Genomic DNA, 23,922 nt, shown 5'->3' with positions numbered 1-23,922 from the left:
AATTGAAGCCCATGCATTTTTTATGTATATTTTCTAACAGTTGAATGTTCTCCTTTGTCTGGTATATAACAGCTGTCAAATGGTAGAGAATGACTTCAAATGGAGGTGAAGTAAAAGAGAGTTTTGCTCAGGTTACTGTTGTCCAAAGACAGAAATGACGTTTTCATCTCTTCACACCTTGACACTGACTGACAGACAAACTGTATCTCTGGGCTTTAACCATAGCCGTGACTAAGTCTCGCTTTAAGCTCTCTCCTGCTGCAGTATGATGGGATGGTTGGGGGTGACGGGGAGTGGGGGACCCCTGAAATACACACTCACACAGACGCCTGCAATGTTGTGTCTACAGTTTGAACCTGAAAAGAAATGGCTGCTCTGTCAACCGTAGCCGTGTGTAAAGGTGCTCATTTCATGGGATTGAGTTTTGCTGAGCCCAACACAGCAAGGCATTTCGACAGTTACTTCACATCACAGCTTTAGTGGCAACAGCAAAGGGCTCCAAAATGGACAGTTGTCAGTTTTGTAAGTGAAAAAAAAAAAAAAAAGCAAAATTATCAAAAGTAGAGTAAACACAACAGCGGAGTCATCCGCTGCTGCGATTGTTGAACGTCCATTGGCCATTAGGGATTCCGTTTCTGGATTTATTACTTTAATTTTCAAATCGCACAAACATGAAGTCAACCCACGAAAATGTGACGCTGTATTTTCATCACGTCATTTATAATTTGACTGACAGTTTGGTAATTACTCTACTTAGTGCAACAATAAATTGGCAGCACTCGGCCAATTGTTTGGGACAAATTTTCTCCAAAAAAAAAAAAAAATTCTAAAATGCTTCCTGCATTTTTCTAGCTGCTTATCATTCCAGCTGTTGACGCACACATATCCGGGGGGTATGTGTATGTGACCTCCTCTCCTCTCCGCGGCCCACCTCATGTGACAGGCGTTATGCAGGATTCTGCTGCTGTCACTGACAGTTGAGCCGCTGCAGTTTCACGAAAGCGAGAAGTAACATTTACCACTGCACACAGTGATGAATGGTGATAACGAGCCTCTTATCTGAGCAGACGTTGTCATAAACAGATGAATCCTCAGAGAAGAAGCCCAGGTTCGTTAGTGTTAATCGCTGGTTTGTTCTCCCTTTACATCACTCTCAACCAGCTGCGTCTGAACATTTACAGTTTTTTTCTGTACATCTACTGCCGTCTTACTCTTACACACGCCATCGGTCTGCCAGCAGTGGCTAATTAAAGCGTTATATTTTCAAAGCACTGTGTGTTTTTACACGCCCCAGCGCTGCTCTTCCAACGAGTGTAGTTTGGACCGTGTTTGTCACTTCTAATAATGTTTGTTGTTCCACATACATTGACAAACAACATAGAGGGAAAATTTAAAGGAGAGAGAGAAGAAGAACATTATTGTCATTGCACAGAGGTTACAACCAGACTGTGGCAGCTAGGTACCATTATTGATAAACAGGAAAACTAAACTAAATAAATACGTTATACTGGTGAATTCACCAATGAAGTCAAATAGCTTTTTAACAATTTAGTTTTAAATTGGCTTCGACAAATCTGTTCGTTTTTGTCAACATCAAGACTTTCAAAGGAAACCAAACGAACATATTGGGTATGTTTTTCAAACATATTTTCTGGCATAAAGATGGATATAAGATCGATAATTACTTTATTTACATACGGTGTGAACTAATTCAGCTGCTATATTTGAGCCCATCATTATCTATCTTAGACCGAATTAAAAACTAAAACAATTACTATCTCTTTGCATTTACAGTTTGTTTTTCTATAAAGAAGATCATATATTTACATAAAACACTTCTATGGAGAAAAAATATTCTCTGTAGGAATGATACTAGATTCAGTACATTGTGAGGCTAATGGTAAAGATGAACTAACAACCAGCTTGCCTTAAGCTAGTGTTTTAATTTTCGAACATTGTCGCTTGTCGTTTGGCAGCGTGTAGGTTCTGTGCACGGTGAGCAGTAATGTGATTGCACCCATAGACGGTAATGGATTAATGTTAGCATTAGCGCTGTGCAGTTGATTTGTGGATACATTAGGGACATTCAATAAACAAGCAGAGCAAAGTAATAGTGGGCTGTGGTGAAAATAACACGATTAAATGTGCTGGAGTAAAATATCATTTATTTTGCCAGTCAACCAAACATTATTTTAATTTGCCGAGGTAATGTCTCATCGCTTAGGGATTGTGTTGACATTTATGAACCGTATTTTCCCAATCAATCAAGTCTTTGAATGCAGCTGTTGCGTTCCGAGACGTGGACATGTTTCAACCCTCAAGCCATGGCAGCTGTGCTCTGTCTCAGGTGAAAAAGTAGAAGTGACGTTTTGCCTCATTTGGATCTGTATAAACAGACAAATGATAATATTAAAGCAGGAGACAGTTTTTAATCTTTAGTTAACCAGGTTTACAACAGAGGTAGGCAGAAACACATGGTATATGGTTGATGAATACATGCTAAATTAAGAAGGAGGTTGTTTTTTTTTTTGCTGCACATTATAGTCCCAACAGGAAAGTCTACAGTTGTAGTCCAGCTGTGCTGCTGAGTGAGCAGCCTGGCAACACTTGTGAACACAATGATTTTTATGGAATGCAAAGCTGGAAAATCCACCAATGGATTAACTGGAATCCAATCTGTTCTGAATCTCTAATGAGCAATTACATTCACACAGAAAGGATTCAGGACAATTAGTGCCGTGACTGCAATCAGCTTTTAGTAGAGAGCGAGGTGAGGCACCTTGATCCCTCTAAGACCAGACCTGATCCTGTTCCTCTCCCCTGAGACACCGCCCTCCCTCCCTCCATGCGTCTCTCCCTCCCTCCCTCCCTCCATGTGGCTTATGCAAAGCAGCAGGCACAAATTGACTTGATGGAGATGGGTTTATTCCAATCATGGCTGCCAAGGTTGCGACTAAACAGTTCTGAGAATGAGGGCTGCCCTTGGGTGTCGGCGTAGAAATGATGATTTTTACGTCTGCTTATTTGCTGTAATGTCTGTCTGGTGGCAGTGAGTATTGAATTTGTTTACAAGTGTTTTCCAACAGTTCTCCCTTCCCGCTCTGTCAACACAGGAAATTTGTCCTCGGCTTGCCGATGTCTCCGGTTTGTGAACAGAGCTCAACTATCGCAGCACAGCATCAGCAGCTAGTTGATAGTGCAGTAGTTTTTCATCTCCCTATGAGCCCTTATGGAAAAAGCTGCGGGGAGTTGGTTCTACTACTATCAAAGTATGAAGACTGCTACGCTAAGGGATAAAAGGGAAGGGGAAAAAATACATGTGCTATTTCAGCACTGGTCCCTTATTCCACTCTCTATCTCCTGTTGTTACTCCATGCAAGTAATGAATCATCCAACATCAATACTTTTCTGTTGCCTTGACTTGTAACTTATCCGCGCTTTTAAAAAGGAACAAAAATGTGTTAACAATCATTTATACATTCCAGTGTTCCTCTACGACAACGCCAGATGGAGTTTCTGAATAGCTGTAATGATTTTTAATAATGTCATCTGACACTGTAGACCCCTTTCTTCCCCGACTCACTGTTGAATGTAGAAACTTAGCAAGCAGGGGATCAGAGACACAGATCGATGAGTAAAGAGGAACGAAGGCCAGAAGAGCACAGTATAAACACTGCAGCGTTTTATTTCAGATATCTGATGGCAGAACACTGACACACTGTGTCAAATCCCACTCAGGAGCTGCAAAAAACAAACCTTTTTGTTCAGCAGCATGGTCTCTCGGAGCAGGAGTGTCCCTGTAAAGAAATGTCTTGTAACAAAAAACCACAAATTCAAGGGCACTTTAGCAAGGAAAGTAGAGAGAATGAAATGAATGTGTCTTTTCTGTAAAGTTCATTGAGCACTTTGGTTGTTCTAGAACTCTCTTTGCGAGCCGACATGTCTAACTGCCCCTCCCCACTCGGCTGCCCGACCCACTTCTCAGGCTCCCCAGGGATGAAGATCTACATCGACCCCTTTACCTACGAAGACCCCAACGAAGCTGTACGGGAATTCGCCAAGGAGATTGACGTCTCCACGGTCAAGATCGAGGAAGTCATCGGTGCAGGTTGGTGAATGTTTGTTTTTCTACGTCTGCGGGACAGATATGTAAAGGAATCATCGTAACTTCATCCATCGGTGTGACATGCTGGTGTGCAAACTGGAATTTGTTGAAGGTCATGAGGTCGCATCCTTTTTGCAGCCTGTCAGATGGAGACATGTGAAGAGCTCTTGTCGAGTGCACTCGCAGTATCAGGACAGGCACCTTGGGAACGAATGGCATTTAAAAAAAGTCAAGCCTCACAGACCTTCTCTTCTGTTTGTCTCTGTTTCTTTTGAAACCTGTTAATGTCAGTGTCTTACCCATGGGTTCCTGGACCTTACTGGAGCGCCTTCCTTCGTATATAAGACTGCTGTAAAGCCTCTTCATGTCAACCAATCATAGCTTTTGTTAAGAAGCTCCTCCAAGCTGAATGTAAACACTAAAATTCATACAAAACCTGTATTCTCTCCAAACAGTATGAAATACTTTAGTTGTTGTCTGTTATTCCACTGGTACACACACACATTGCGTCGTGTGAGGCAACATCACAGACACATTGAACAACACTCGTGCTTGTTATAGACTAAATCAAGATCTATAATAGCACTTAGAGTAATATTTTGCCAAAGGACATTGGATGCAAATGAGGTTGATGAATGAACAGATTTAGAAGTAATCAACTCCACTAAGCATTTGTCTGATCGCTGTTTTATTATGAAAAATCGACCACCGCTTGCTCCTGACTGAGCAGCCACTCTGAGACACTCTCGTCCTCTCTCCCCCCCAGGTGAGTTCGGAGAAGTGTACAAGGGCCGCCTGAAACTGCCTGGTAAGAGGGAAATTTACGTAGCCATAAAGACCCTGAAGGCGGGCTACGTGGAGAAACAGAGGCGGGACTTCCTGTCTGAAGCGTCCATCATGGGTCAGTTTGACCATCCCAACATCATCCGACTGGAGGGTGTGGTCACAAAGAGCCGTCCCGTCATGATCGTCACTGAATTTATGGAAAACGGCGCTCTGGACTCCTTTCTCAGGGTGAGTGTGAAAGTACAGAGACTGTCTCTGTAGAGAAAGTATTCTGGAGCTTAATAGAAGTACTGCACGACCGTACTGAATGAGTACAGCTAATTGGAAATGAATCATTAAACAGTGTGAGAAAAGTGCATTGAAGTTATCCTTTCTAATTCTAAATGGAATCAACCTCTGTCATCTGAACTGTCAGAATCCAGTTTATGTTTCAACACAATTACTCTCATTTGATGATCAGTGTGTTTTCCCTGTGAAAGGCTGGAACTAAAATGCACTTCCCCCTCCTCCCCCTCCACCTCTTCCTTACAAGTAGGGATGGAGGAGACCTACGGAACAATCAATATTGAACTTTCTCACTTCCAATCTGACGGATTGCCGTTCTTTTCCACTTTGATCCAGGGTGGGTTTAGAGGGGTCTTTGAAGTCGGGCTGTGCTAACTGCCTCATCCGACTTGTGTTTCCATCCATCTCCCTTACACTCTTATTTGTTACTGTGTTTCCGGGGTTCAAAGCTTGAACACAGCAGTGTGAAGGAGGAGGAGGAGGAGGTGTGGGGTGTGGGGTGTTAGTGGAAAAGAAACCCCACAGATCTACATGTCACAGTAACCTGTGGTAGTTACACGCAGCATTTCCACAAAGTGATGTTTCAAACTAAAACATGTACGATATTTTTTGTAAACGTCTATTTAACAGACAAAATTGAAACGAACTCTAAAAAAGACTGGACAGAGAGTCTCATCACTTTGTGCAGAATTTAGAGAGAGTTGTCTGTAAATTAAAATGATGACTAGAAGAATGTAGTGATGTTGACACTTGACTGTCGGTTTAGGTAAGTGTTTACCAAGCACTAGAGGGCAGGAATCACATTTTATCATGCAATATTTTACACAGTAATTTAAGTTTTTTTCAAAGAAACTACACACATCCAATGTCCATATTTTATTTCATTTTTAGCTTCTAATGCTTCTAATTTATATTTTTTTCCCTAAAAACCAGACAGGAGTGCCTGCCTTTGCATAATTTTAAAGTCAGTTTTATTGACATTTTGAACTTTATGTAAATCTTGTATAAAAATGTTCAGACAAAAATGTTCTTCTTTAATTTTCTTCTTTTAATTTAAGCTTCTTCTGTAGTGCCCATAATTAGCTTGACCAACATCAGACGGCAACAATGCATTAGCAACAGTTGAACAAAAAACAAAATTAGCTAATTTGTTTCTCGTTCCGACTTGTAGCAAAATGACGGACAGTTCACAGTAATCCAGCTGGTCGGAATGATGCGTGGGATCGCGGCGGGGATGAAGTATCTCTCCGAGATAAACTACGTTCATCGTGACCTGGCTGCGAGGAACATCCTAGTCAACAGCAACCTGGTGTGTAAAGTGTCCGACTTCGGCCTGTCACGGTATCTTCAGGATGACACCTCTGACCCCAGCTACACCAGTTCTCTGGTGCGTATATTCTTTTTTGTACTACACAGTACTATTGTACTAACATTTCTTTTTTTACATGTACTACAATAATAACTTTCTAGAAACACTTAGAGTCATCTTTTCTATTTTTTTCGATTTCCCCCCCCCCCGTGGTCATCCAAACCTTTCACCTTTTCTGTGCTTCTTCATATTTTATGAGCTGTCTGTGTCTCCTCCCCTCTCCCCTTCTCCTCGCTCCTCTTCCTCCATACTCTGTGAGTCACGGCCCGGAGGTCTGTCACATCTTCATTAGTGCACAGATAAGTCTCCGCTGGGAAGGTTCCTCTCTCGTTGACATGCCCATAGTACAGAGGAACCAAAGGGCATCGCGGCTCCTCAAACTGACAGCCCTCCTCCTCCTCCCCCCTCCCTTTTCTCACTCATTCATTATTACTGGGGCATCATGGGAGGCTTTGGCTCCTCATTAACTCCTCCGCACTACAGATCTGTAATTATTAGCAGCCGTCGTTAGTTCATCTTCTGCCTCTTCTCCCCCCCTATTCAAAACACACTCATGCATCCTCACAAACACACAGCTCAGGTCATTAGGAGATCTGTGTGTGTGTGTGTGTGTGTGTGTGTGAGAGAGAGAGAGAGGGAGACAGATATGTGCAGAGGCATATTTGTGTTTCTCTGTGTGGGTGGGTGAGATGCGGACGTGTGCCTGTGTCTGGCATCACCTCATTGACTCTACTTTGAGTCATTTATGCAAATTAACATGTTTTACTGCTGATGTGTTTTGCCACATGTGTATTTAAAGTGTTTTCAGATGTGGATTGTAAGACAAGACCGAGTAAGTCCCTCAATTAAAGTTGAAAAAAGGGGAAAAAATGCATAATATTAGAAGAGTATTAGTACACATCAACGGAGTACTGGTATTTGCCTGACAATGACATCCCAGTATATACTGTAACCTTGTAGTTTTAGCCGTGTGTAGTTTGTTGAATGTCAAAGTGTATTTCAGCTTCCTGTCAAAATCCAAAAGATAAGATTAATCAGACACTAATTTGACATTCATGTGTCCATTCAATCACCAGTAGATCTCAACAGTCATTTGTTCCTCAGGCCCTTTCTCTCCCTCAAAGGTTAAAACTATTTTACCAGTATTTACTTAAGTACTTCTAATTGAAGGAATATAAATGAGTTGTATATATTCTTCTAATTTTCATTCTCTCTATTTATTGTCAGAGCAGACGAGGTGAAAATTATTGACATTTTTATGCTTCAACTTCCTGTTCTGCACTTCCATTCTATTATTTATGACTCCTCTAATCAGGAGGGCTGTCATAGACGTCCTGCAGTGTTAACGTGCATAGGTAAAAGGCAATCAAGCACTTACATATGAAACAAGGTAGAATTTAGAACGGCCCCGTGAGCTGAGGTGAGAATGTCTCCGGCTGGGAAACTGATAAATATATAATAAATATAAAAAAATATACTGTATATATAAATATATAATATATTTAATCACCTGGGTTTAATGTGCATTTTATTTTTAGACAGTGTTGTGTGTTCATCCTCGTGCCCTTAATTCTCTCCTCTATTGACACGAATCATCAGCCGAGCTGACAGACAGACAAGTCTGAGGGAATGAGGAAAAATGAAACCCCGCCAACACGCAGTGACTTAAATCACAGTCGACCTCCTCCTCCTCCGCGGGAGGATTAATCACCTCTCCAACTTTACTTTTTATAATTTTTCCTGCAATTCTGGACACACCAATTACAGCGCCTGTGGTGTGATTCTGGACGTATGGCGGCAAAGACGTGCTGGTAATTGCATTAACCCTGGGTGTGGGTTCAGTCCGGTGCAGTGTTGTGGAGGTTCCAAACAGAGGGGTGCTGTCCTCCCTCACTGCTGGCTGCTCACCACGGTCATGATTAATTAGGATCAGAGGACAACGTCTGGACTGTACAGGTCTTCATAGGTGATATGCACTAATTAATTTAAAGACTTAGTGTTTCCTTATAGATCTGTCTTTATGGTTGGATTTCAATCGCAGTCTCATTACATATGCATGGTTGCCTAGTCCTAGGAGTAGTTTAGAGGTAATCAATGACAGAGAGGTGACATGTGAGCCATCTTGGTAATGTGACAAAAGAGAGGAGTGATTTTTGATCTTTGTCAGCGTAAATGTCACTCTTTTTTTTCCCGCCCTTCTTTATCAGGAGTCATCCGTCTGTGCATCGATTCATCCATCATCCCTTTTTATCCAGCTGTCCATTCCTTTCAGTTTTGAGGCTTTTCTCCAAGCCGAGTAGACACTACCTTGTATGTAGATGTGACAGATGATGAATTACATCGTCTGTATAGAGTCAGACATTTCATTCGCTGCCCTCGTGTTGGTGGATTTGTAAATGCGGCTGAAATAGTGGCGTGTTAAGGAGTGTGCGTATGTGTGGATGCATGCGTTTCTAAAATCGTGCCGTTAAAGTGAAGGTAGTCGTGACTGACATGCTTTCTCAAATGCCCTCAGGGGTTTAGTCGAGGGCAGCTGGGGGTCAGAATATCCACTGGTGCCACAGCTGACCATGTGGAAACACTGACATCACTTCACCTGTCACACAGTATGAGTGGTCATGTATGGATACGCTCAGACGTATGTGTGTGTTTGTACACCCTGGGTCTACAGTGTATATATAATGTCACTCCACTGGGTTTAACTGGTGTGTGTGTGTTTGTTTGTGTGTTTGTTCATTTGTTTGTGTCACTGAGGCTCATAGAGGTTGAAAGGTGAAGTCATCCAGACTCAGTAAGAAGCTCATCCGTAGCTCATCCATCAAATCTCCGTGACCTGAGTGACATTCCTCTCAGCTCCTCTCCAGTTCTCACACTACACGCGACCCGATCTCGTTTCTGTCATTTCTCACTTTTTGTTTTTGTGGCTTCGGGCCATACACATTCTGGCTTGTCTATTCAGCTGATGGTAAAATATTTATGCACTGCACTGCAAGTTAAGTGGACAAAGTCCCTGGGTAAACAAGAAATGGAATGGGACACTGTCCATATGAAGGCAGCCAGTGGTCAGAGAAAATAGCTCACTTTTGATTTTTGATTTTTTTTCCAATTTACAGCGTGACATTCAGTTCCCTTACCCCATAAGAAAATAAAGATAAATCCTCTGCGGCCCTTGTAATGACGTTTTGTGGGAACTGTGGTCTCACCACAACTTGTTTCTCTTAATGTCTTTGTATCACGAGGGCTGCAGTGATTACTGGATCATTTAAAATCTTTCCCTCAGCTTCAGTGATGGTATGAAGCAGTTGTTTTAGTGAAATGTAACATTTTTTGGTGTAATTATCTTTTAGTGTCTGTGCTGCTCTGTGTCAGTTCTCTAAATGTTTTTGGACAAAAAAAAACAAAAATCTCATCAAGCTCAGGAAAGTGACCGTTATAACACGTGATCTTGTTCAAGGTAATTTACACTGTGTCCAAAAAACAACAGCCTATTTTCTGTTATTTTTAAGTCATGTGACGTCTTTGTGTTAATTCAAACTAAAGAACTGTGATTACAGTGTAAGCCCATGTTTAAATGCACTGAGTGCAGTACTTCTCAGATATAGAACAAACACAATTACTGTGAGATTTCAATGTACGTCGCTAATGCAGTGATGAGGCACGGAGGCTTGCTGTGCCCGCTACTTCAGTCTGGCTAAACGGAAACTCCTGCTGAGACATGGAACATAGACGTGACCACTCGTAACAACAGAGACGGTGTGAACCACTCCATTATCCCTCTCACTTTTTACTTCTCTAAATCTTTTCTAAAGCATTATAAATGGCAAACTGCATTTTTTGGTAAATAGTTTGCATTGATTTAAATCTGAAAATGAATGGTTCTCGGTACTGTTTGAGACTGTTAACAAGGAGAGAGGAAAAAACCCATATGTCATGTTTAGCTTGGCTTCATTTAAAATATGACGAAAAACCTTGTTCTGTTCCAGACATTCCCAGGGGGGTCTGAAGAATGAAGGATCTTTTCACCAGAAACCTTTCTTTCTTCTTTAATAATGCCGCCCCCTCCTTCCCCCCTGCCCTCCCTTCCTCCTTTCCTCCATCTCCCTCATCTTTCTGCCTTCCCCTGTCTCTCGCTGCCTCACTTAACATCTACTTGATTGTACTTCTGGTTGTTGTTGGGCAGACATCCAACGGCGATCATTGCTCTCAGTATTTCATTAAATGGATGTTGATGGAGCACTCTCCCTCATCCTTAGTAAATGCTGTGTGGGCGGTCGCTGTGTACTTTGTTTAAGAAATGGAATATCGTTGGAGGAACAAAAGAAAGGAGATGAGAAGAATACCGGGGCTGTTACATGTTTGACTTTCAGATTAGAGGAGAAGTTTGTTTGGAATGACTAAATAGCAGAAGACTGTATCTAGGACAGCGCCGCACGATGGCAGCGACTAGTCGTAGTCTGACAGAAGTTTTTCTTCTTCCTTCTGCAGCAGCGTGTCAGTGACAGACGGCATGAAGGTCTGTGGCCTTATGGTAGATGTGACAGGTGTTTCATGTCCTTCCTGTGTGCGTGTGTCACTGTTGGAACCGACAGCTGAACATAACCAGTGTGCTTACCCCAAATCATAGCATAGCATACCAGTGTAGTCTATTTGGACATGCTGGTGATTAGTCACATGATGTCACCAGCCAATAAAACCAAGTAAAACCAGTTGATGAGCTATTGCAACTTTACTGTTATCATCAGTCGTATGTTTTATGGTCAGGTGATGGCGTATCGCCTGACAACATTGTATGATAAATAAGATTCTATTGACGTCTTTAATTTATGTCTGATAACCTATTCCAAAACATTACAATCCAATGGATTTATCGCCCCAGCTCCTTCCAGTTTCCCCAGTTAAATCCAGATGTTAGCAGTCAATCTTGAATGGAGTTCCGAGCCCAAGGTGCGGGTCACGCAAGTGTCAGAGATCTGTGTGTGTGTGTGTGTGTGTGTAAAATTTCTGCAGGCCAGGGGAAAATTTTCCATTGCACCAGCAAAGTTGTGACTGTTTTCTGAGTTTGTTTTTCATCTGACAGTTTCCAAACTACTTAAACACAATATGTAAATGTCAGACGCATTTACTTCAATTAATTTTGGCTTTAATGCTGTTATGAGTGGTTCGTACACTGTGGACAACATTTATTGAACCAGAAAATAGGCCTGGAGTGAGTATTTCTGGAGGAGAGTCATAGTCACCCACTGAATATATTAACAAGGGAGTACCACACAATGCAGTAAATGATTACTTCTTGTCCGGGCGAAGACATTCTGCAGCTGCATTGGCCGTGCTTGTGGGGAGGGGGGCGTCTACTGTATGTACTGATAAAGAAAGGCTGGAGAACCTTTTGTTCATCCTCCTGACATAATAAACATTATGTCATAGTTAAATTTACAGTAAAGTTTTTCCTGTAATAGAATTATTAGAATTATCGTCAGCATCCGGACGTTGAGGCTTCTGCATAAACATGCTGGGTATCGGAATGATATTACTGCTGTGTAGTACAACAACAGTATGTGTCATTCTGCCCATATGTTTAAATATGTTACAAATTTTTAATTCAAATTATCACAACTAATGTGGTAATTTATTTAATAACAGCCCTAGTTATCACCAGTGTATTTCATATTCCTAGCATTAAGGATCTTTAAAAAAAAAATAAAAGATAGGATCAAAGTTAGGACTAATGCTTTCTATTATGCATCAGCCTCCTTTAATGTACAGTGTACATGAACTGTTCTCCCCTGTATATCAATAAAGCAGGTTTTTGTTTTTTTCTAGGGGAATAAGTGACTCACAGCAGCAGCAATTACTAATGTATTGCATGGCTGCCTCTGAGACACAGTCATTGGAGATATTCAAGGAACGTAGGGCTGTTTTTATATAAGGCCTGTATCTTTGCTAAGGCCATTTCAAAGTTTCATCTTATATCCCTACAGAGTCCTGGGGCACGAGACCAGATACTGTGTGTACAGAAGGCAGTGAGTAAGTTATGATAAAGAAATGCTGGAACATCATTTCCCTGGGAGCAGGACTCTTCTGGATTTTTTTCGCCCCTGCTTTTAATCCTGCACATGTTCATCTAAGCATAATAACTGACTTGAAACTTGCCCGTCACACAGTGACAGATAACGAGGAAGTTGATTTACTTTACAAGAAGAGACATTTAGCTCGGAGAAGAAGCCTGACAATGAGAGTCAGTGTCCTGGGTTTTTTTTTGTATAGATGATTCAGATATGAACCAGTCTGACATACTGTATGAGCGGAGCATTGGAGCCACTCAGGCGAAAGATAGACTTTATTCGACTATTGATCTTTTGCTCTCCATATTTCTCTTCGGTTCATTTTCCTTTTTTTTTTTTTTTTGTCCCTCGGCTGTATTCTTTTCAGTACAGTCAGTCTGCAGGGCACCATTGTGGAGTCGCTTATCAGGCCAGAACAGAAATCTGCAAAAACAAAAATTCATGTTGTACACAATGACAAGTAAAACATGACTTTGTCCTCAAGAATTACAGTAGATAGCAGCCTAATCTATTTATTAGTCAGCACTGGGACAACAAAAGCCCAAAATAGCTCTGTGCAAAAAACATAGTGATGAACTTATTTCACTGATAATTGTCTTTTTGTCTTTCTGCAGCCGTCTGATCTGTCTAACTGTTTAAATGTTAACATTTAAATATAGCAGAAAATACTCAATAATGGCTCTCACGAGTCATTTAAAAGTAACCTATTATTATCACTACAACATTCTGTGTGGTAATGTTGAATGTGTTTGAGTTATTATATTAGAATTATATTATATCATATGTTATAAATATAATTCATATTATATAATTTGAAAATTTCTTTCATTGCTCCTGCATACATCATATGTACATACCTGTATATCCCACTCTCTGTACCAGTGACTTAAAACAGTTTTTACTGCAAATAAGTGGTCTTCTTTGTTTCTGCAACAGTGACAGAAGGAACTATTAAATACTCCACTCTCTTTCTTCAGTTCCTTTGAGTATATTAGTGTTGTGTTCAACTGAACAGACCCAAGTTTCTCACTGAGCATCTCAATTGTGAGCACATTGGATCAAGAAGATCATCATATTTTATAAAACACATTTTATGTGACATTTTGGTTTAGTGGTGCGCTGTGGGCATTTAATAAAACATGTGCCAAGGCTCAAAAAAGTCAAGTCACCTTTCAGGAAAGTCATGCTGAGACTCATTGTGCTGCAACTATGGCTTCGTTTAAACTGTAAATGTGTTTGTCATTTGAAAAGATGATATTTGCTCTTTTTTATGTTGTCTCACAAAATAGTATATACAATATGTCTGTTATTTCCTGTACTGAGGCCACTCCACACTCCGAGCGGAGCACTTAAAGTGGAGCTGGCTCACATCCTTTGGTGTTTCACCCTTTCCTACAGCACAAGCTTCTGTGCTCAATAAGAGATGAATGTTGTGCCTCTGCGTCTCAGTGTCCAGACAGCTCTCTCCATTTAGGGTCAGATGTTAAATCTCTGGCTGGGGTCAGAAGCCTCAGAAAGGTCAAACCCCGAAGGGCTGCTCATTAATGAGCTCAGCCTCTTCCACCTCTGCACTGCCACTCGGCATTGACCTGTGAAAACTACAAACTGCACATGCACGCACCCACACACAGGAAGCACACAAGTGTAGCTGTATTTATTCTGGGTTTTTTTTTTTTTTTTGGTGTTGCACTCTCCCTCCTCACTCCTCGTTCTGTTTCTGACTCTAAAATGGTAGCTGATCTGCAGACGCTCGTTATTGTTATTAAACTGTTGTTCTAATGTACAACAGGCTGGCAAACAGGTATTTATAGGTGTCTGCTGGTGTGCACAGCTGCGCCTGCACTTTCAGGTATACGGTGCCTGCGCATATGTTCCCAAGCGTGTCTGTATGTGAGTGCGAGTGTATGTGTGTGTGGAATTTTAAACAAGCAGCTGTCAATTTCAATCATCAGCACGGCTGGCATGCCTGAGGCCCAGGTATCCCAATTACAAGCAGACACACTCCAAGAACTAGCAGAAGCCCAGGCCTATCTTCTCTTATTCAAACAGGGCTTTGGGAGGAGGAGACACCAAATGTAATAGTGGTGGACGTGTGAAGGGCGAATGCTGTTTGGAGCAAAGAACCCTGTGTATGTTTGAGTTGGTGGAGGATTCAAAACCCTGGGCAGTTGTTGTTGTGTAGTGGAGATAATGCATCTCTGACGATAAACTTATAGTATACATGTGTTATAATATACCACCGGTCTATGTTTTCTACAGGGTGGGAAAATCCCAGTGAGATGGACAGCACCAGAGGCCATCGCTTACAGGAAGTTCACCTCGGCCAGTGACGTGTGGAGCTATGGCATTGTCATGTGGGAGGTGATGTCGTTTGGAGAGCGGCCATACTGGGATATGTCCAACCAAGATGTGAGTGGTTTTAAAAAAAAATCCTTGAAGCATTTTCTTACTGAATAGAAGTGACTTTTAACTTAAATTGTGGACATTAAGAGGCTTGTGTGAAAGAGAGAGACAATTTACTTTAACTTTGTTTGTTTTCTAAAATCTGATTAATTTGTGTTATATACAGGACGACCACTTGATTTACTGATATATTAAATGTTGTTGAGAAAATGTGTGTGCAGGTTAGAAATGTGTTTCAGAAGCTTGATCATGAAGCTTCATCTTCACCACATCACAAGATGCAACATTCTTCTAAATGCTGAACCCCACAGCAGCGGAAGCTGCAATAAATCACACAGTAATTATCAGCATCATCATCGCTGAAGATGTCCTTGAATCTGACTTTGAAAGCAGACTCACTCCAAACCTTTTATTCGCTGGCCAGCATTTCAGAGCAGCCAGTGATTGCTGTGATTGCTTTTGTTTTCCATGTCCGTTTGGAAAAAGTCCCCGGCGGCACGCTCACAAACACACAGTCACCAACACAAACACACGGTCACTGGAACCCAAACCCATTGGATAACATCCCATGGGGTGAGGTCTGTCTCCCAGAGCGCTTTCAGAGACAAGTAGCCAACCATCAGATCGCTCTGGACCGCACTCCACAAGTCCAAACCCAGCAGATGTTGCCTCAGTGGGCCAGCAGCGAACGCTGCCTGTTGGGACTGATGCTGAGAAGTGGAGCAGCTCCACTCGGCATGTCCTGCTGCTCGGCATACATACACACAAACAAACACGTACACATTCAAAGACAGTTTTTCATCGTTCTGATGAGGTGCACTGAACTATGAAGTAAAGTTGGAGCCGGCTCTAATTTTTAATGATTGTATATTTCATGCTTGAAATCACATCAGACGTATGTGTAATTATATTTGATTATGAGGGATAGGTAAGGTTAGGGATCGGTGGTAAGGAGGAATGCAGCAGAAATGTGAAAAATTTAAAATTAAATTAAAAAAAAGATGAGTTATTTTAGTTGCATTAAAACCTCTAGAAAAAATCTGGAAAATAAAAATTAACACAAATAAAAAAAATAAATGATTAAAAAATACACATACTTGGTAAAGCCTTTTGCATGGAGGCCAGAAAAAAAAACAGCTGTAATTTTATCCATTTTATCCAACAGCCTGTTCTTAGGCAGTGATTTAATCTGCAGTGACACAACCTTTGCTGCCCTGTCCTTCACGGGTGACATGTTATTGGCTGGAGATGAGAGGAAGGACAGGTTAGGGTGAATACAGACTGACGGGAGTGACTGTGTCCATATTGTCGGGAATGCTGTGTCATTCAAGTCATACTTTAGTTATGGCTTTGCTTTGGACTTATATTATTCTTTGTTTCTCAAATGCACAACACTTTTCATTTCCTTCTGCGTCAGGTGATCAATGCCATAGAGCAGGACTACCGTCTGCCCCCACCAATGGATTGCCCCAGTGCCCTGCACCAGCTCATGCTTGACTGCTGGCAGAAAGACCGCAACGTACGACCACGCTTCACCGACATCGTCAGCACTCTGGACAAGATGATCCGTAACCCCGCCGGCCTCAAAGCTGTGGCCAACATGCCTGCAGTGTAAGGAGAAAAATTACGTTTTACAATCATTTTGAAATGAGCAATTTTTACATATTTTTTTTATATTCTCATTAAAATATTAAACTTCTTCTTGCCTTGAATTAAAAACCAAAATAAATTACCAGCTGACTACATCCCCACTGTAGAAAGTTTAATTTCCTCCAAACAAAAAGGATATATGAAAAGACAAATGTTTCTGCTTAACAAAATTGTCTAATTTGCATACCCATTAGTTCTGTTTATTCATTTTTGGCACCTTGGCTTAATTTAGTTTTAATCACGCTGGTCATGTTATTTTGCACCTCTTGTTTTCTTGAAGATATTTTTATTTATTTATTTTTCATTCATGCTCGGGGAGCCTTTCAAGCTCGTCCAGTTTGGATGTGAAGTACAGGCTTTAGGTTTGTCCAAGGATTTTTCCTCCTATTTTAAGCTGTTGGCTGACTCAGGCAGGGTCAATATCAGGCACGTCCTGGAGCTAGTTGTTTTGGCTGTGTTGGGTTGTTGCTGACTTTCTGTAAGGTTAACTTGTGGCCTTGTGTGAGCTTGAGTCATTGGACACTAGTGTGGTCAGGGTGCTCTCTGTATTTGGCTTTCTTTGCTCCTTCTTTAGCTGTTATTTCTTTAAAAACACAGCAGCGTTGTTTGCAGGGAAAGAACTGTATGGAAGCCCATTTCTGCCACTTGGGTAAAAAAAAATATACACATATTTAAAGAGCACCTCCAGTGGCAGCCTGTGTGTGTTGCCAAAACTCACACTGTGAATTATGCCCTTTGAGTGAGGAACTGAAGTGCATTTATTTATTTATTATTATGAGTAATTGTGAGTTGTTATCTCACTATTATGAGTTGGTATCTCATTATTATGAAGAATAATGAGTGATCTCATAATAATAACAATGTCATTAAGATGACTTGGTATCTCATTATTTCTCATACTAATGAGAAAGTATGTCGTCAAAAAGTATCTCATTTTTATAAGATACTAAGTTTTGTAGGTTGCTTTTGATGAAAATATCTGATAAATGAATACATGTAAATGTACTAATCATTATGAGATACTAAGTCATAATAGTGAGATGGTATCTTATTATTTTTGGGGTTTTGTTTTCCAAATGGTGGAAATGGTTTTCCATAGTACTGGGATACTGTTAGTAGGAAATTATTTTTCTTTTCTTTTAATAGTGATTGTCTTTTAGAGAATACGTTTGGAGCGGTCACTTTAATAAAGTGACCAACTTTCCTAATCTAATATCTTTAATGTATTCCCATTGCATTTTTAACTTGTTTTGTTTAAAGAGATCCTGTTCTTTCTTTTTTTCCCTCCTGTTTTTTTATATTTGTTATTTATGCTGTTTTGTTTTCTGTCAGGTGAGCCCACAGGCAGTTTTCCATCCTGCTTGGAAATTAAGATTTAATCTAATCTAAAATCTTTTTGCTTGTTCTACAGGAGATTGTTTTTTAAAAGAAGCCCTACCTTGTACAACACACAGTGGAGAAAAAAGACACGATTTTCTCCTCTTATTTTCAACATTCTCTACAAACACCCACACAAACACACAACCTGGTCTTTCATCCTCTACATTGCTTAACATTGCGCCAAAACACCGGACTATTTCTCATCTTTCCCTCCTCCTTCTCCTCCTCTCCCGGCCCCCTCCAGGCCTTCTCAGCCACTGTTGGACAGATCCATACCTGACTTCAACACCTTCAGCTCTGTGGAGGAATGGCTTGTAGCCATAAAGATGAGCCAGTACAGAGACAACTTCCTCAACTCAGGCTTTACCTCCCTGCAGCTGGTGGCTCAGATGACCTCCGAGTGAGTTCACCTGCATCATGTGAAAATGTCTCATATTTACTTGATGGCTTAAAGTCAAGTGCATGTATTTTTGGAGTGAAGCCTCCAAGCGAGTCGTTCAATGGTTCTGTGAAGTAAAGGGAGCCTTTCAGCTCTGCAATGATGATATTCAAATCTCAAAGCTGTTACAGCAAAGACGGTATTATTCTGCTCAAAGTACTTTTTGAGTAATGGCCTTTTTACCACAGTTGAAAACAATTTTTTGTAAAATACCCACATGTAGATGAGACAGTACTAAATCCCCTGCTATCATGGGCCAAGAAAAGATTGCTTTAGACCTGTGTAATTTAGGATGCACACATGTACAATCTTGTTATTTTTTAATTAGTCTTGTCTCCAAATTTTTTGCAATTTATTTTGGACGTTAGTATTTCAGTTTTAGCTGCTTCACATCAAACATATCTTCAAATATAAATCAAATCTCATACCAGATTAAGTCTTGAAATGAATGTTTTTAAACCTTGGGGTCACGACCCCACACTGTGTCATCTGGAATTTAAAAACATTTTTCAATTATTATTCCTTTTTCATTTTAATGAATATAAAATGCAGCATATGAAGATATCTGAGCTGGCACATCTTTATTTACGGCTACAATCACGTAAAAAAATATCTCTGTAGTCTCCAGAAATTTGTCATGTCAAAATAGGGTCACAAGCCAAAATTAACGTTGGGCACAACTGTTTTATATAAGGTAAGATAAAGTAAGGTCTTCATTTGTCCAACAGAGGGAGCATTCACTTTTAGTTGAGTTTACAGAAGCAAAGTACAGTACAAGTACACTACAAAAGGAACAGGAATTTAAAAGTAACTGTTTCAAGTGACATTGACTTCACATTTTAAAATTGTACTGTGATGAACACTGTATCCACGTTTTATCCTCAGTATTGTAACCTCCAACCTATTATGTTTCCCCTCAGAGATCTGCTGAGAATAGGAGTGACCCTGGCCGGCCACCAAAAGAAGATCCTCAGTAACATCCAGTCCATGAGAGGACAGATGAGCCAGGCGCCCATTACGATGGCATGACTACAGGAGGCGCTGTGCCACAGAATGGGCAGCATTCACAGGACCAACAACAGTGGCAGCATTCGAATGACCCCCAATCCATCGGAACGCACCAGAGTGGAGACTATTGTCTTAATCTAATCCATTACCATGACTACAGGAGACCAGGGTCTACACTTCCACATGGTGAACACTGTCACACACTTCATGCAATCCACACCAAGGAGTTCAGGGTCCAGACTCAACCCTGTTTGTCTACCTACCCTCAGAACAAGGGTAGTCACCGTTAGCTGTGGCTCACGGCTCATCCATGTCATTGTGAACCAAAACAACACCAGATTTCAACAGTCAGACATTGACACGGGGAACCTCTCACGTTTTCAGACTCTGTGGTGAAACGAGTGATATTGTATGTCTATATTATCTGGACTTACGTAGAAGATGTTAAACTTGTGAACAAAAATGTGAGACACTTTGACCTGTGATCTTTAATCCATAGTGTTGTGTGCAATGAAGATGCCTTGAATTGGCCAGACATAAATCCCAGAAGAAAAAGCAATTACCAGTGGAAGTAACTGGAGGGTGAAGAATACAGGGATGTACAGTGGAGCGCCACCTTTGACTTTAATCCCACTCTGTTTTCTTTTTTTTTTTCTTTTGCTTGAACTTGAACAAATTGTCAATGAAATTGTGAAAACCTAGATATTAGTTATATGTTGGTCTTGTACCATCTGTTTGTTTGTTTGTTTTTCACTATAGCAGGATGCTGTCCACTTGTATTTTAACTCTAACACTACCTGTGGGTGGGGGGCCTCGCCAAAGGACAATTTTTAGGTAGTGCCACCCAGATTCAGAGACTATAGAAATGTTTATCTCTGGCTGAATATAATTATATCTTTCCTAGTTAACCTTCATATTGAAGGTGTGTATGAATATGTATGTACAGGACTCTCTGCTTGCATTTTTGGCAACGACACATTTGTTGATTAGATTGTGGTTGACACACATGCCATGTGTAGACACCTTCGCCCCCCAACCCCCACCCCCCTTTCCTCCGTACATCAGAAAACACGGATGCTGTCTTGCATGTCCTGTTTGGGCAGCGACTAGGACAATCCTGACTGAACCTGAAGTGAGGAAATTGTGAAAGGAATGTTGAGTGAACTATTGGTATTGTAGATCTATATGAAAATCAGCATTAGGTGTAGAAATGATTGACAGATGAATCATTTAAAAGAGGTTGTGTTCAGCGTGGCTGTACACATGCCATTTCTTGCTGGTGAGCACTTACTTGTACAGATGATTTGCTGTATGTTTTGTTTCCCCTTTGACCTGTTGCCGTTTGTGTCGGAAATGCTCAGCTCCATCAGGAGGTGAGAGGAATCTTTGTGCTCTGACCAGCAAAAACCCATGGTAAGTGCATTTAACATCGCTGAGAATTTTTTGTTTTTTTTACCACTTAACAATAAATTGCCATGTATGTGTTAAATTGATTTCAGGCTAATCCAATAGGCGTTTACATGTTTACAGCAGATCAAGTGCAAGGCCTGAAAGTCCTGGAAAGTAACCTAAAGTAAACCACTAAGCGAATTGGCATCAGATCTTCACACTGAGATAAGAGTCTGGGTTGAGTTTTTGCCAACAGTGGCACATTGCCATTGTGGTGAACAGCACAGCCTCCCAGAGACTTGTAGCTAAGTGCTGCTGAGAATTTCTTCACACCGTCTCTGTGCTGCTGCCATCCTGTATGGGAAGGCAGGTTAAGAGCGAACCGCTACGGTGTCAGAGGGAGTTTCATGCCTGCACAAATCTGTGTTATACACTTTTATTGCATGGTGTGACGTCTACATTATTTCCACTTGAATTTTTTTTGTTGGAATACACCCAATAGGTGTTTTTTTTTTATTTAAGTTATTTCTGTCTGACAGTTGGGTGTCAGGATTTAAAAATGTACACTATCGGGGTTTTTTCCACTGTTCATTAAATAACATTAGGATTAGCAGCTAACTGGGCAAAATGTCCCAGCGCAATATTCTTCTGACACACTGCCATGGTTTTATGTCAGTGAAAGTCTCTCAGGAAGTCACTTAGCTGGCAGACAATTATCGTGAGCTATTGTAGTATAAATTCTTCGCAGTAGCTCTGACCCCGCACAAATCCCTTTTGGGCCTATTTGAAGAGACATGAGTGACGACTGCTCTAACCCCCTCGCATCCAAAATTAGAAATTTACGGCAGCCCCATTAGTAGATTATTAAGTATACTCACCACCTTGAAGTCACTCTGCTCTTCTTCCACCCGCCTTGCCCTGTCTCTGGGCTACTCCTCTAGGCTGGCAGGCCTCCAGTTCATTTATCCTGGGTGTAACCAAGCTGTCCTGGGCAAGGGTTGGGCTTAGCTGGACCAGGGCCAGTCGCAGAAATGGTCGGTTGCACACACCAGTGAGTGTCACAAACCAAACACATACAGAGCAGACGTTAATTATGTCACTCTCCAATGTGTTTTTTTACACCAGAACTGAAGACTCAAGGAACTTATAAAATATACGCATATCCATACCCTATTTTCCAGAAAAGTGGTCTTGAAAAGTATAATAAAACTTAATAAAACCTTTTTTCGCAGATCTTTAAGTTTAGTATTTTATAGGCCATAAACCAACTGCAACATTTTCCATCAATTCAGGTCAGGTTTTTAAGGTATTCCGTTACTATTTCTGTGCCACTTTAGATCAGCATAAGATCTCCTCTCTAATGTGTGAATGCATTAGTCTCATTCAACTCTTTCCTATGTCTTTCCCTTTTCGAAGAGAGTCTGGTAATGAGATTATGTAATGTATTCATTCTGAAACACTGTAATTCCACTTTTGCCCATTTGCTGTATTTGTTATTCTAAATAACTGACTATAATGACATTTCAGAGTGAGGAATGGAGAAGCTATCTGGAAAACCACTTTGTATAGAGGCCATTTATTACCCACTGTTACATAGTGTACATTTGGAGCTGGTTAAATGTTCACAGTGCTTTTTTCTGTCAGAAGTGACCAGGGAACTTTTGTTTGATTTCAGGGTTGTCTTTCACAGGTCAAAGCAGCTGAAAGGATCTGACAACATATCCTGCAAAACTACACTTAACTACACTGTAAACTGACCGATTTTTTTCTCTCCTTTGTTTCAGCCTGCAGGGTTGAAGAGTCACGAACAACATCTGGATGAACATGAAGATTCAAGACAGTCTATCGGCAACTGTGAAGAAATCATCCTTTCAAAAAAAAAAGGTTACCACCTCTCTTTCTGCTGTACACAAAGTTGGAGTTGCATTCTCGTGCACATGTCATAGTTTGTTAGTTTATTCGTCTATGTGTGGGCGACTGGCTATGGCTGAATGTGTGTGTTTGTGCATAGCAGGCACATTAGTGTGCACAAACATATACACGTGCACAGGTACCTTGTTTCTAGTGTGTAAATGTGTCTCTTTTCTGCTTCCGTTCCTGTATAGCAACCCCTTGTAAATTGTGACACATGTCCAGAGTTTGTAAAAGGTAACTTTCTGAGAACTATTGTATTAAAATGCACTCAATAAAGGCCTTGTGAAACAGGTCGTGTGTTGGTGATACTGTGGCCGCGATGATGACTGTGGAGCGCAGGATGAGGAGGATGAGGTTATTATCCAGCCACACAACTGTCAGGAACTGTGACATCAAACACTTGGCTTCATAATTGCTACACGAGCAAACAGCTTTATTTTGTTACTGCCGGCTCTGGTTGGTACGGTGTTACACCTTCACTTAGATTTTACACAAGTGCAGTGAGAAAGTAACTGTAGGAAGTGAAAAAAATTTGAAAAAATAAAGAAAAGTATCCTTTCAAGTAAGGGTTTCACACACCCACTAACATTCATAACAAAGAGACAAGTGTTTAATATTGACTTGGAAATTGTGTTTTTCAGGCTCTTCAGACACTGGAGAGTAAGAACCAATAATGGTTAATGAGGTGAATCATAACTGCTTCATCAGTGACGAACAGACAGGAAAAAACAAAAAAAAAATAAAAAGATTAAATAATTAATTGACTTACTTCAGGTTTATATTTTTAATAAAAAATGATTACCGTAATATGTTATGAAGTAAAAAGTTATCAAAACAATATAATTATTATAATTCTTAAATAATCTTTATCTTTTATTTAAAGAAAAACATCTAATATTGTATTTTAAGTTTGTTACATTTTTTGATTCAATTAAGATAAAATTAACTCACTCCAATAAAATAATACTAATGGTTCTAACATATAATTTTCTTCAGAAAGGCTTAAGTATGAAATTACTGGAAATATTTTTTGTTCAGATATTTGATGATAAACCTTAGCCTTCCAAGAAGACTGTTAGATTTCGTATCAAAAGTAATCTGTGAATGAGGGTTCAATTCCCTGATTAAGCAC

General features: G+C 40.6%; 1 protein-coding gene across 2 annotated transcripts in view; it reads left to right on the top strand.

Moving 5' to 3' along the window:
- The window catches only part of LOC103396026 (ephrin type-B receptor 1-B), a 146,761-nt gene extending 123,680 nt beyond the window's left edge, over positions 1-23,081 (top strand). The window contains exons 10-17 of one of the 2 annotated variants that reach the window (XM_008333949.3): positions 3,986-4,108; positions 4,872-5,119; positions 6,348-6,563; positions 14,867-15,016; positions 16,428-16,621; positions 18,285-18,440; positions 19,400-20,900; positions 22,661-23,081. In XM_008333949.3, coding sequence (XP_008332171.1) covers positions 3,986-4,108; positions 4,872-5,119; positions 6,348-6,563; positions 14,867-15,016; positions 16,428-16,621; positions 18,285-18,440; positions 19,400-19,508 — 1,196 coding nt within the window. In that variant the 3' untranslated portion in view covers positions 19,509-20,900; positions 22,661-23,081. Of the gene's footprint in view, positions 1-3,919; positions 4,109-4,871; positions 5,120-6,347; positions 6,564-14,866; positions 15,017-16,427; positions 16,622-18,284; positions 18,441-19,399; positions 20,901-22,660 lie in introns of both variants that reach the window. The other variant, XM_008333948.3, reaches the window with a different exon arrangement.
- Positions 23,082-23,922: the final 841 nt, after the last annotated feature.

This window comes from Cynoglossus semilaevis, chromosome 20 (assembly GCF_000523025.1).
Source record: "Cynoglossus semilaevis isolate Cse_v1.0 chromosome 20, Cse_v1.0, whole genome shotgun sequence".
Lineage (NCBI taxonomy): Eukaryota > Metazoa > Chordata > Actinopteri > Pleuronectiformes > Cynoglossidae > Cynoglossus > Cynoglossus semilaevis.
The sequence above is the reverse complement of the archived record's forward strand: the minus strand, read 5'-3'. Positions and strand labels throughout refer to the sequence as shown.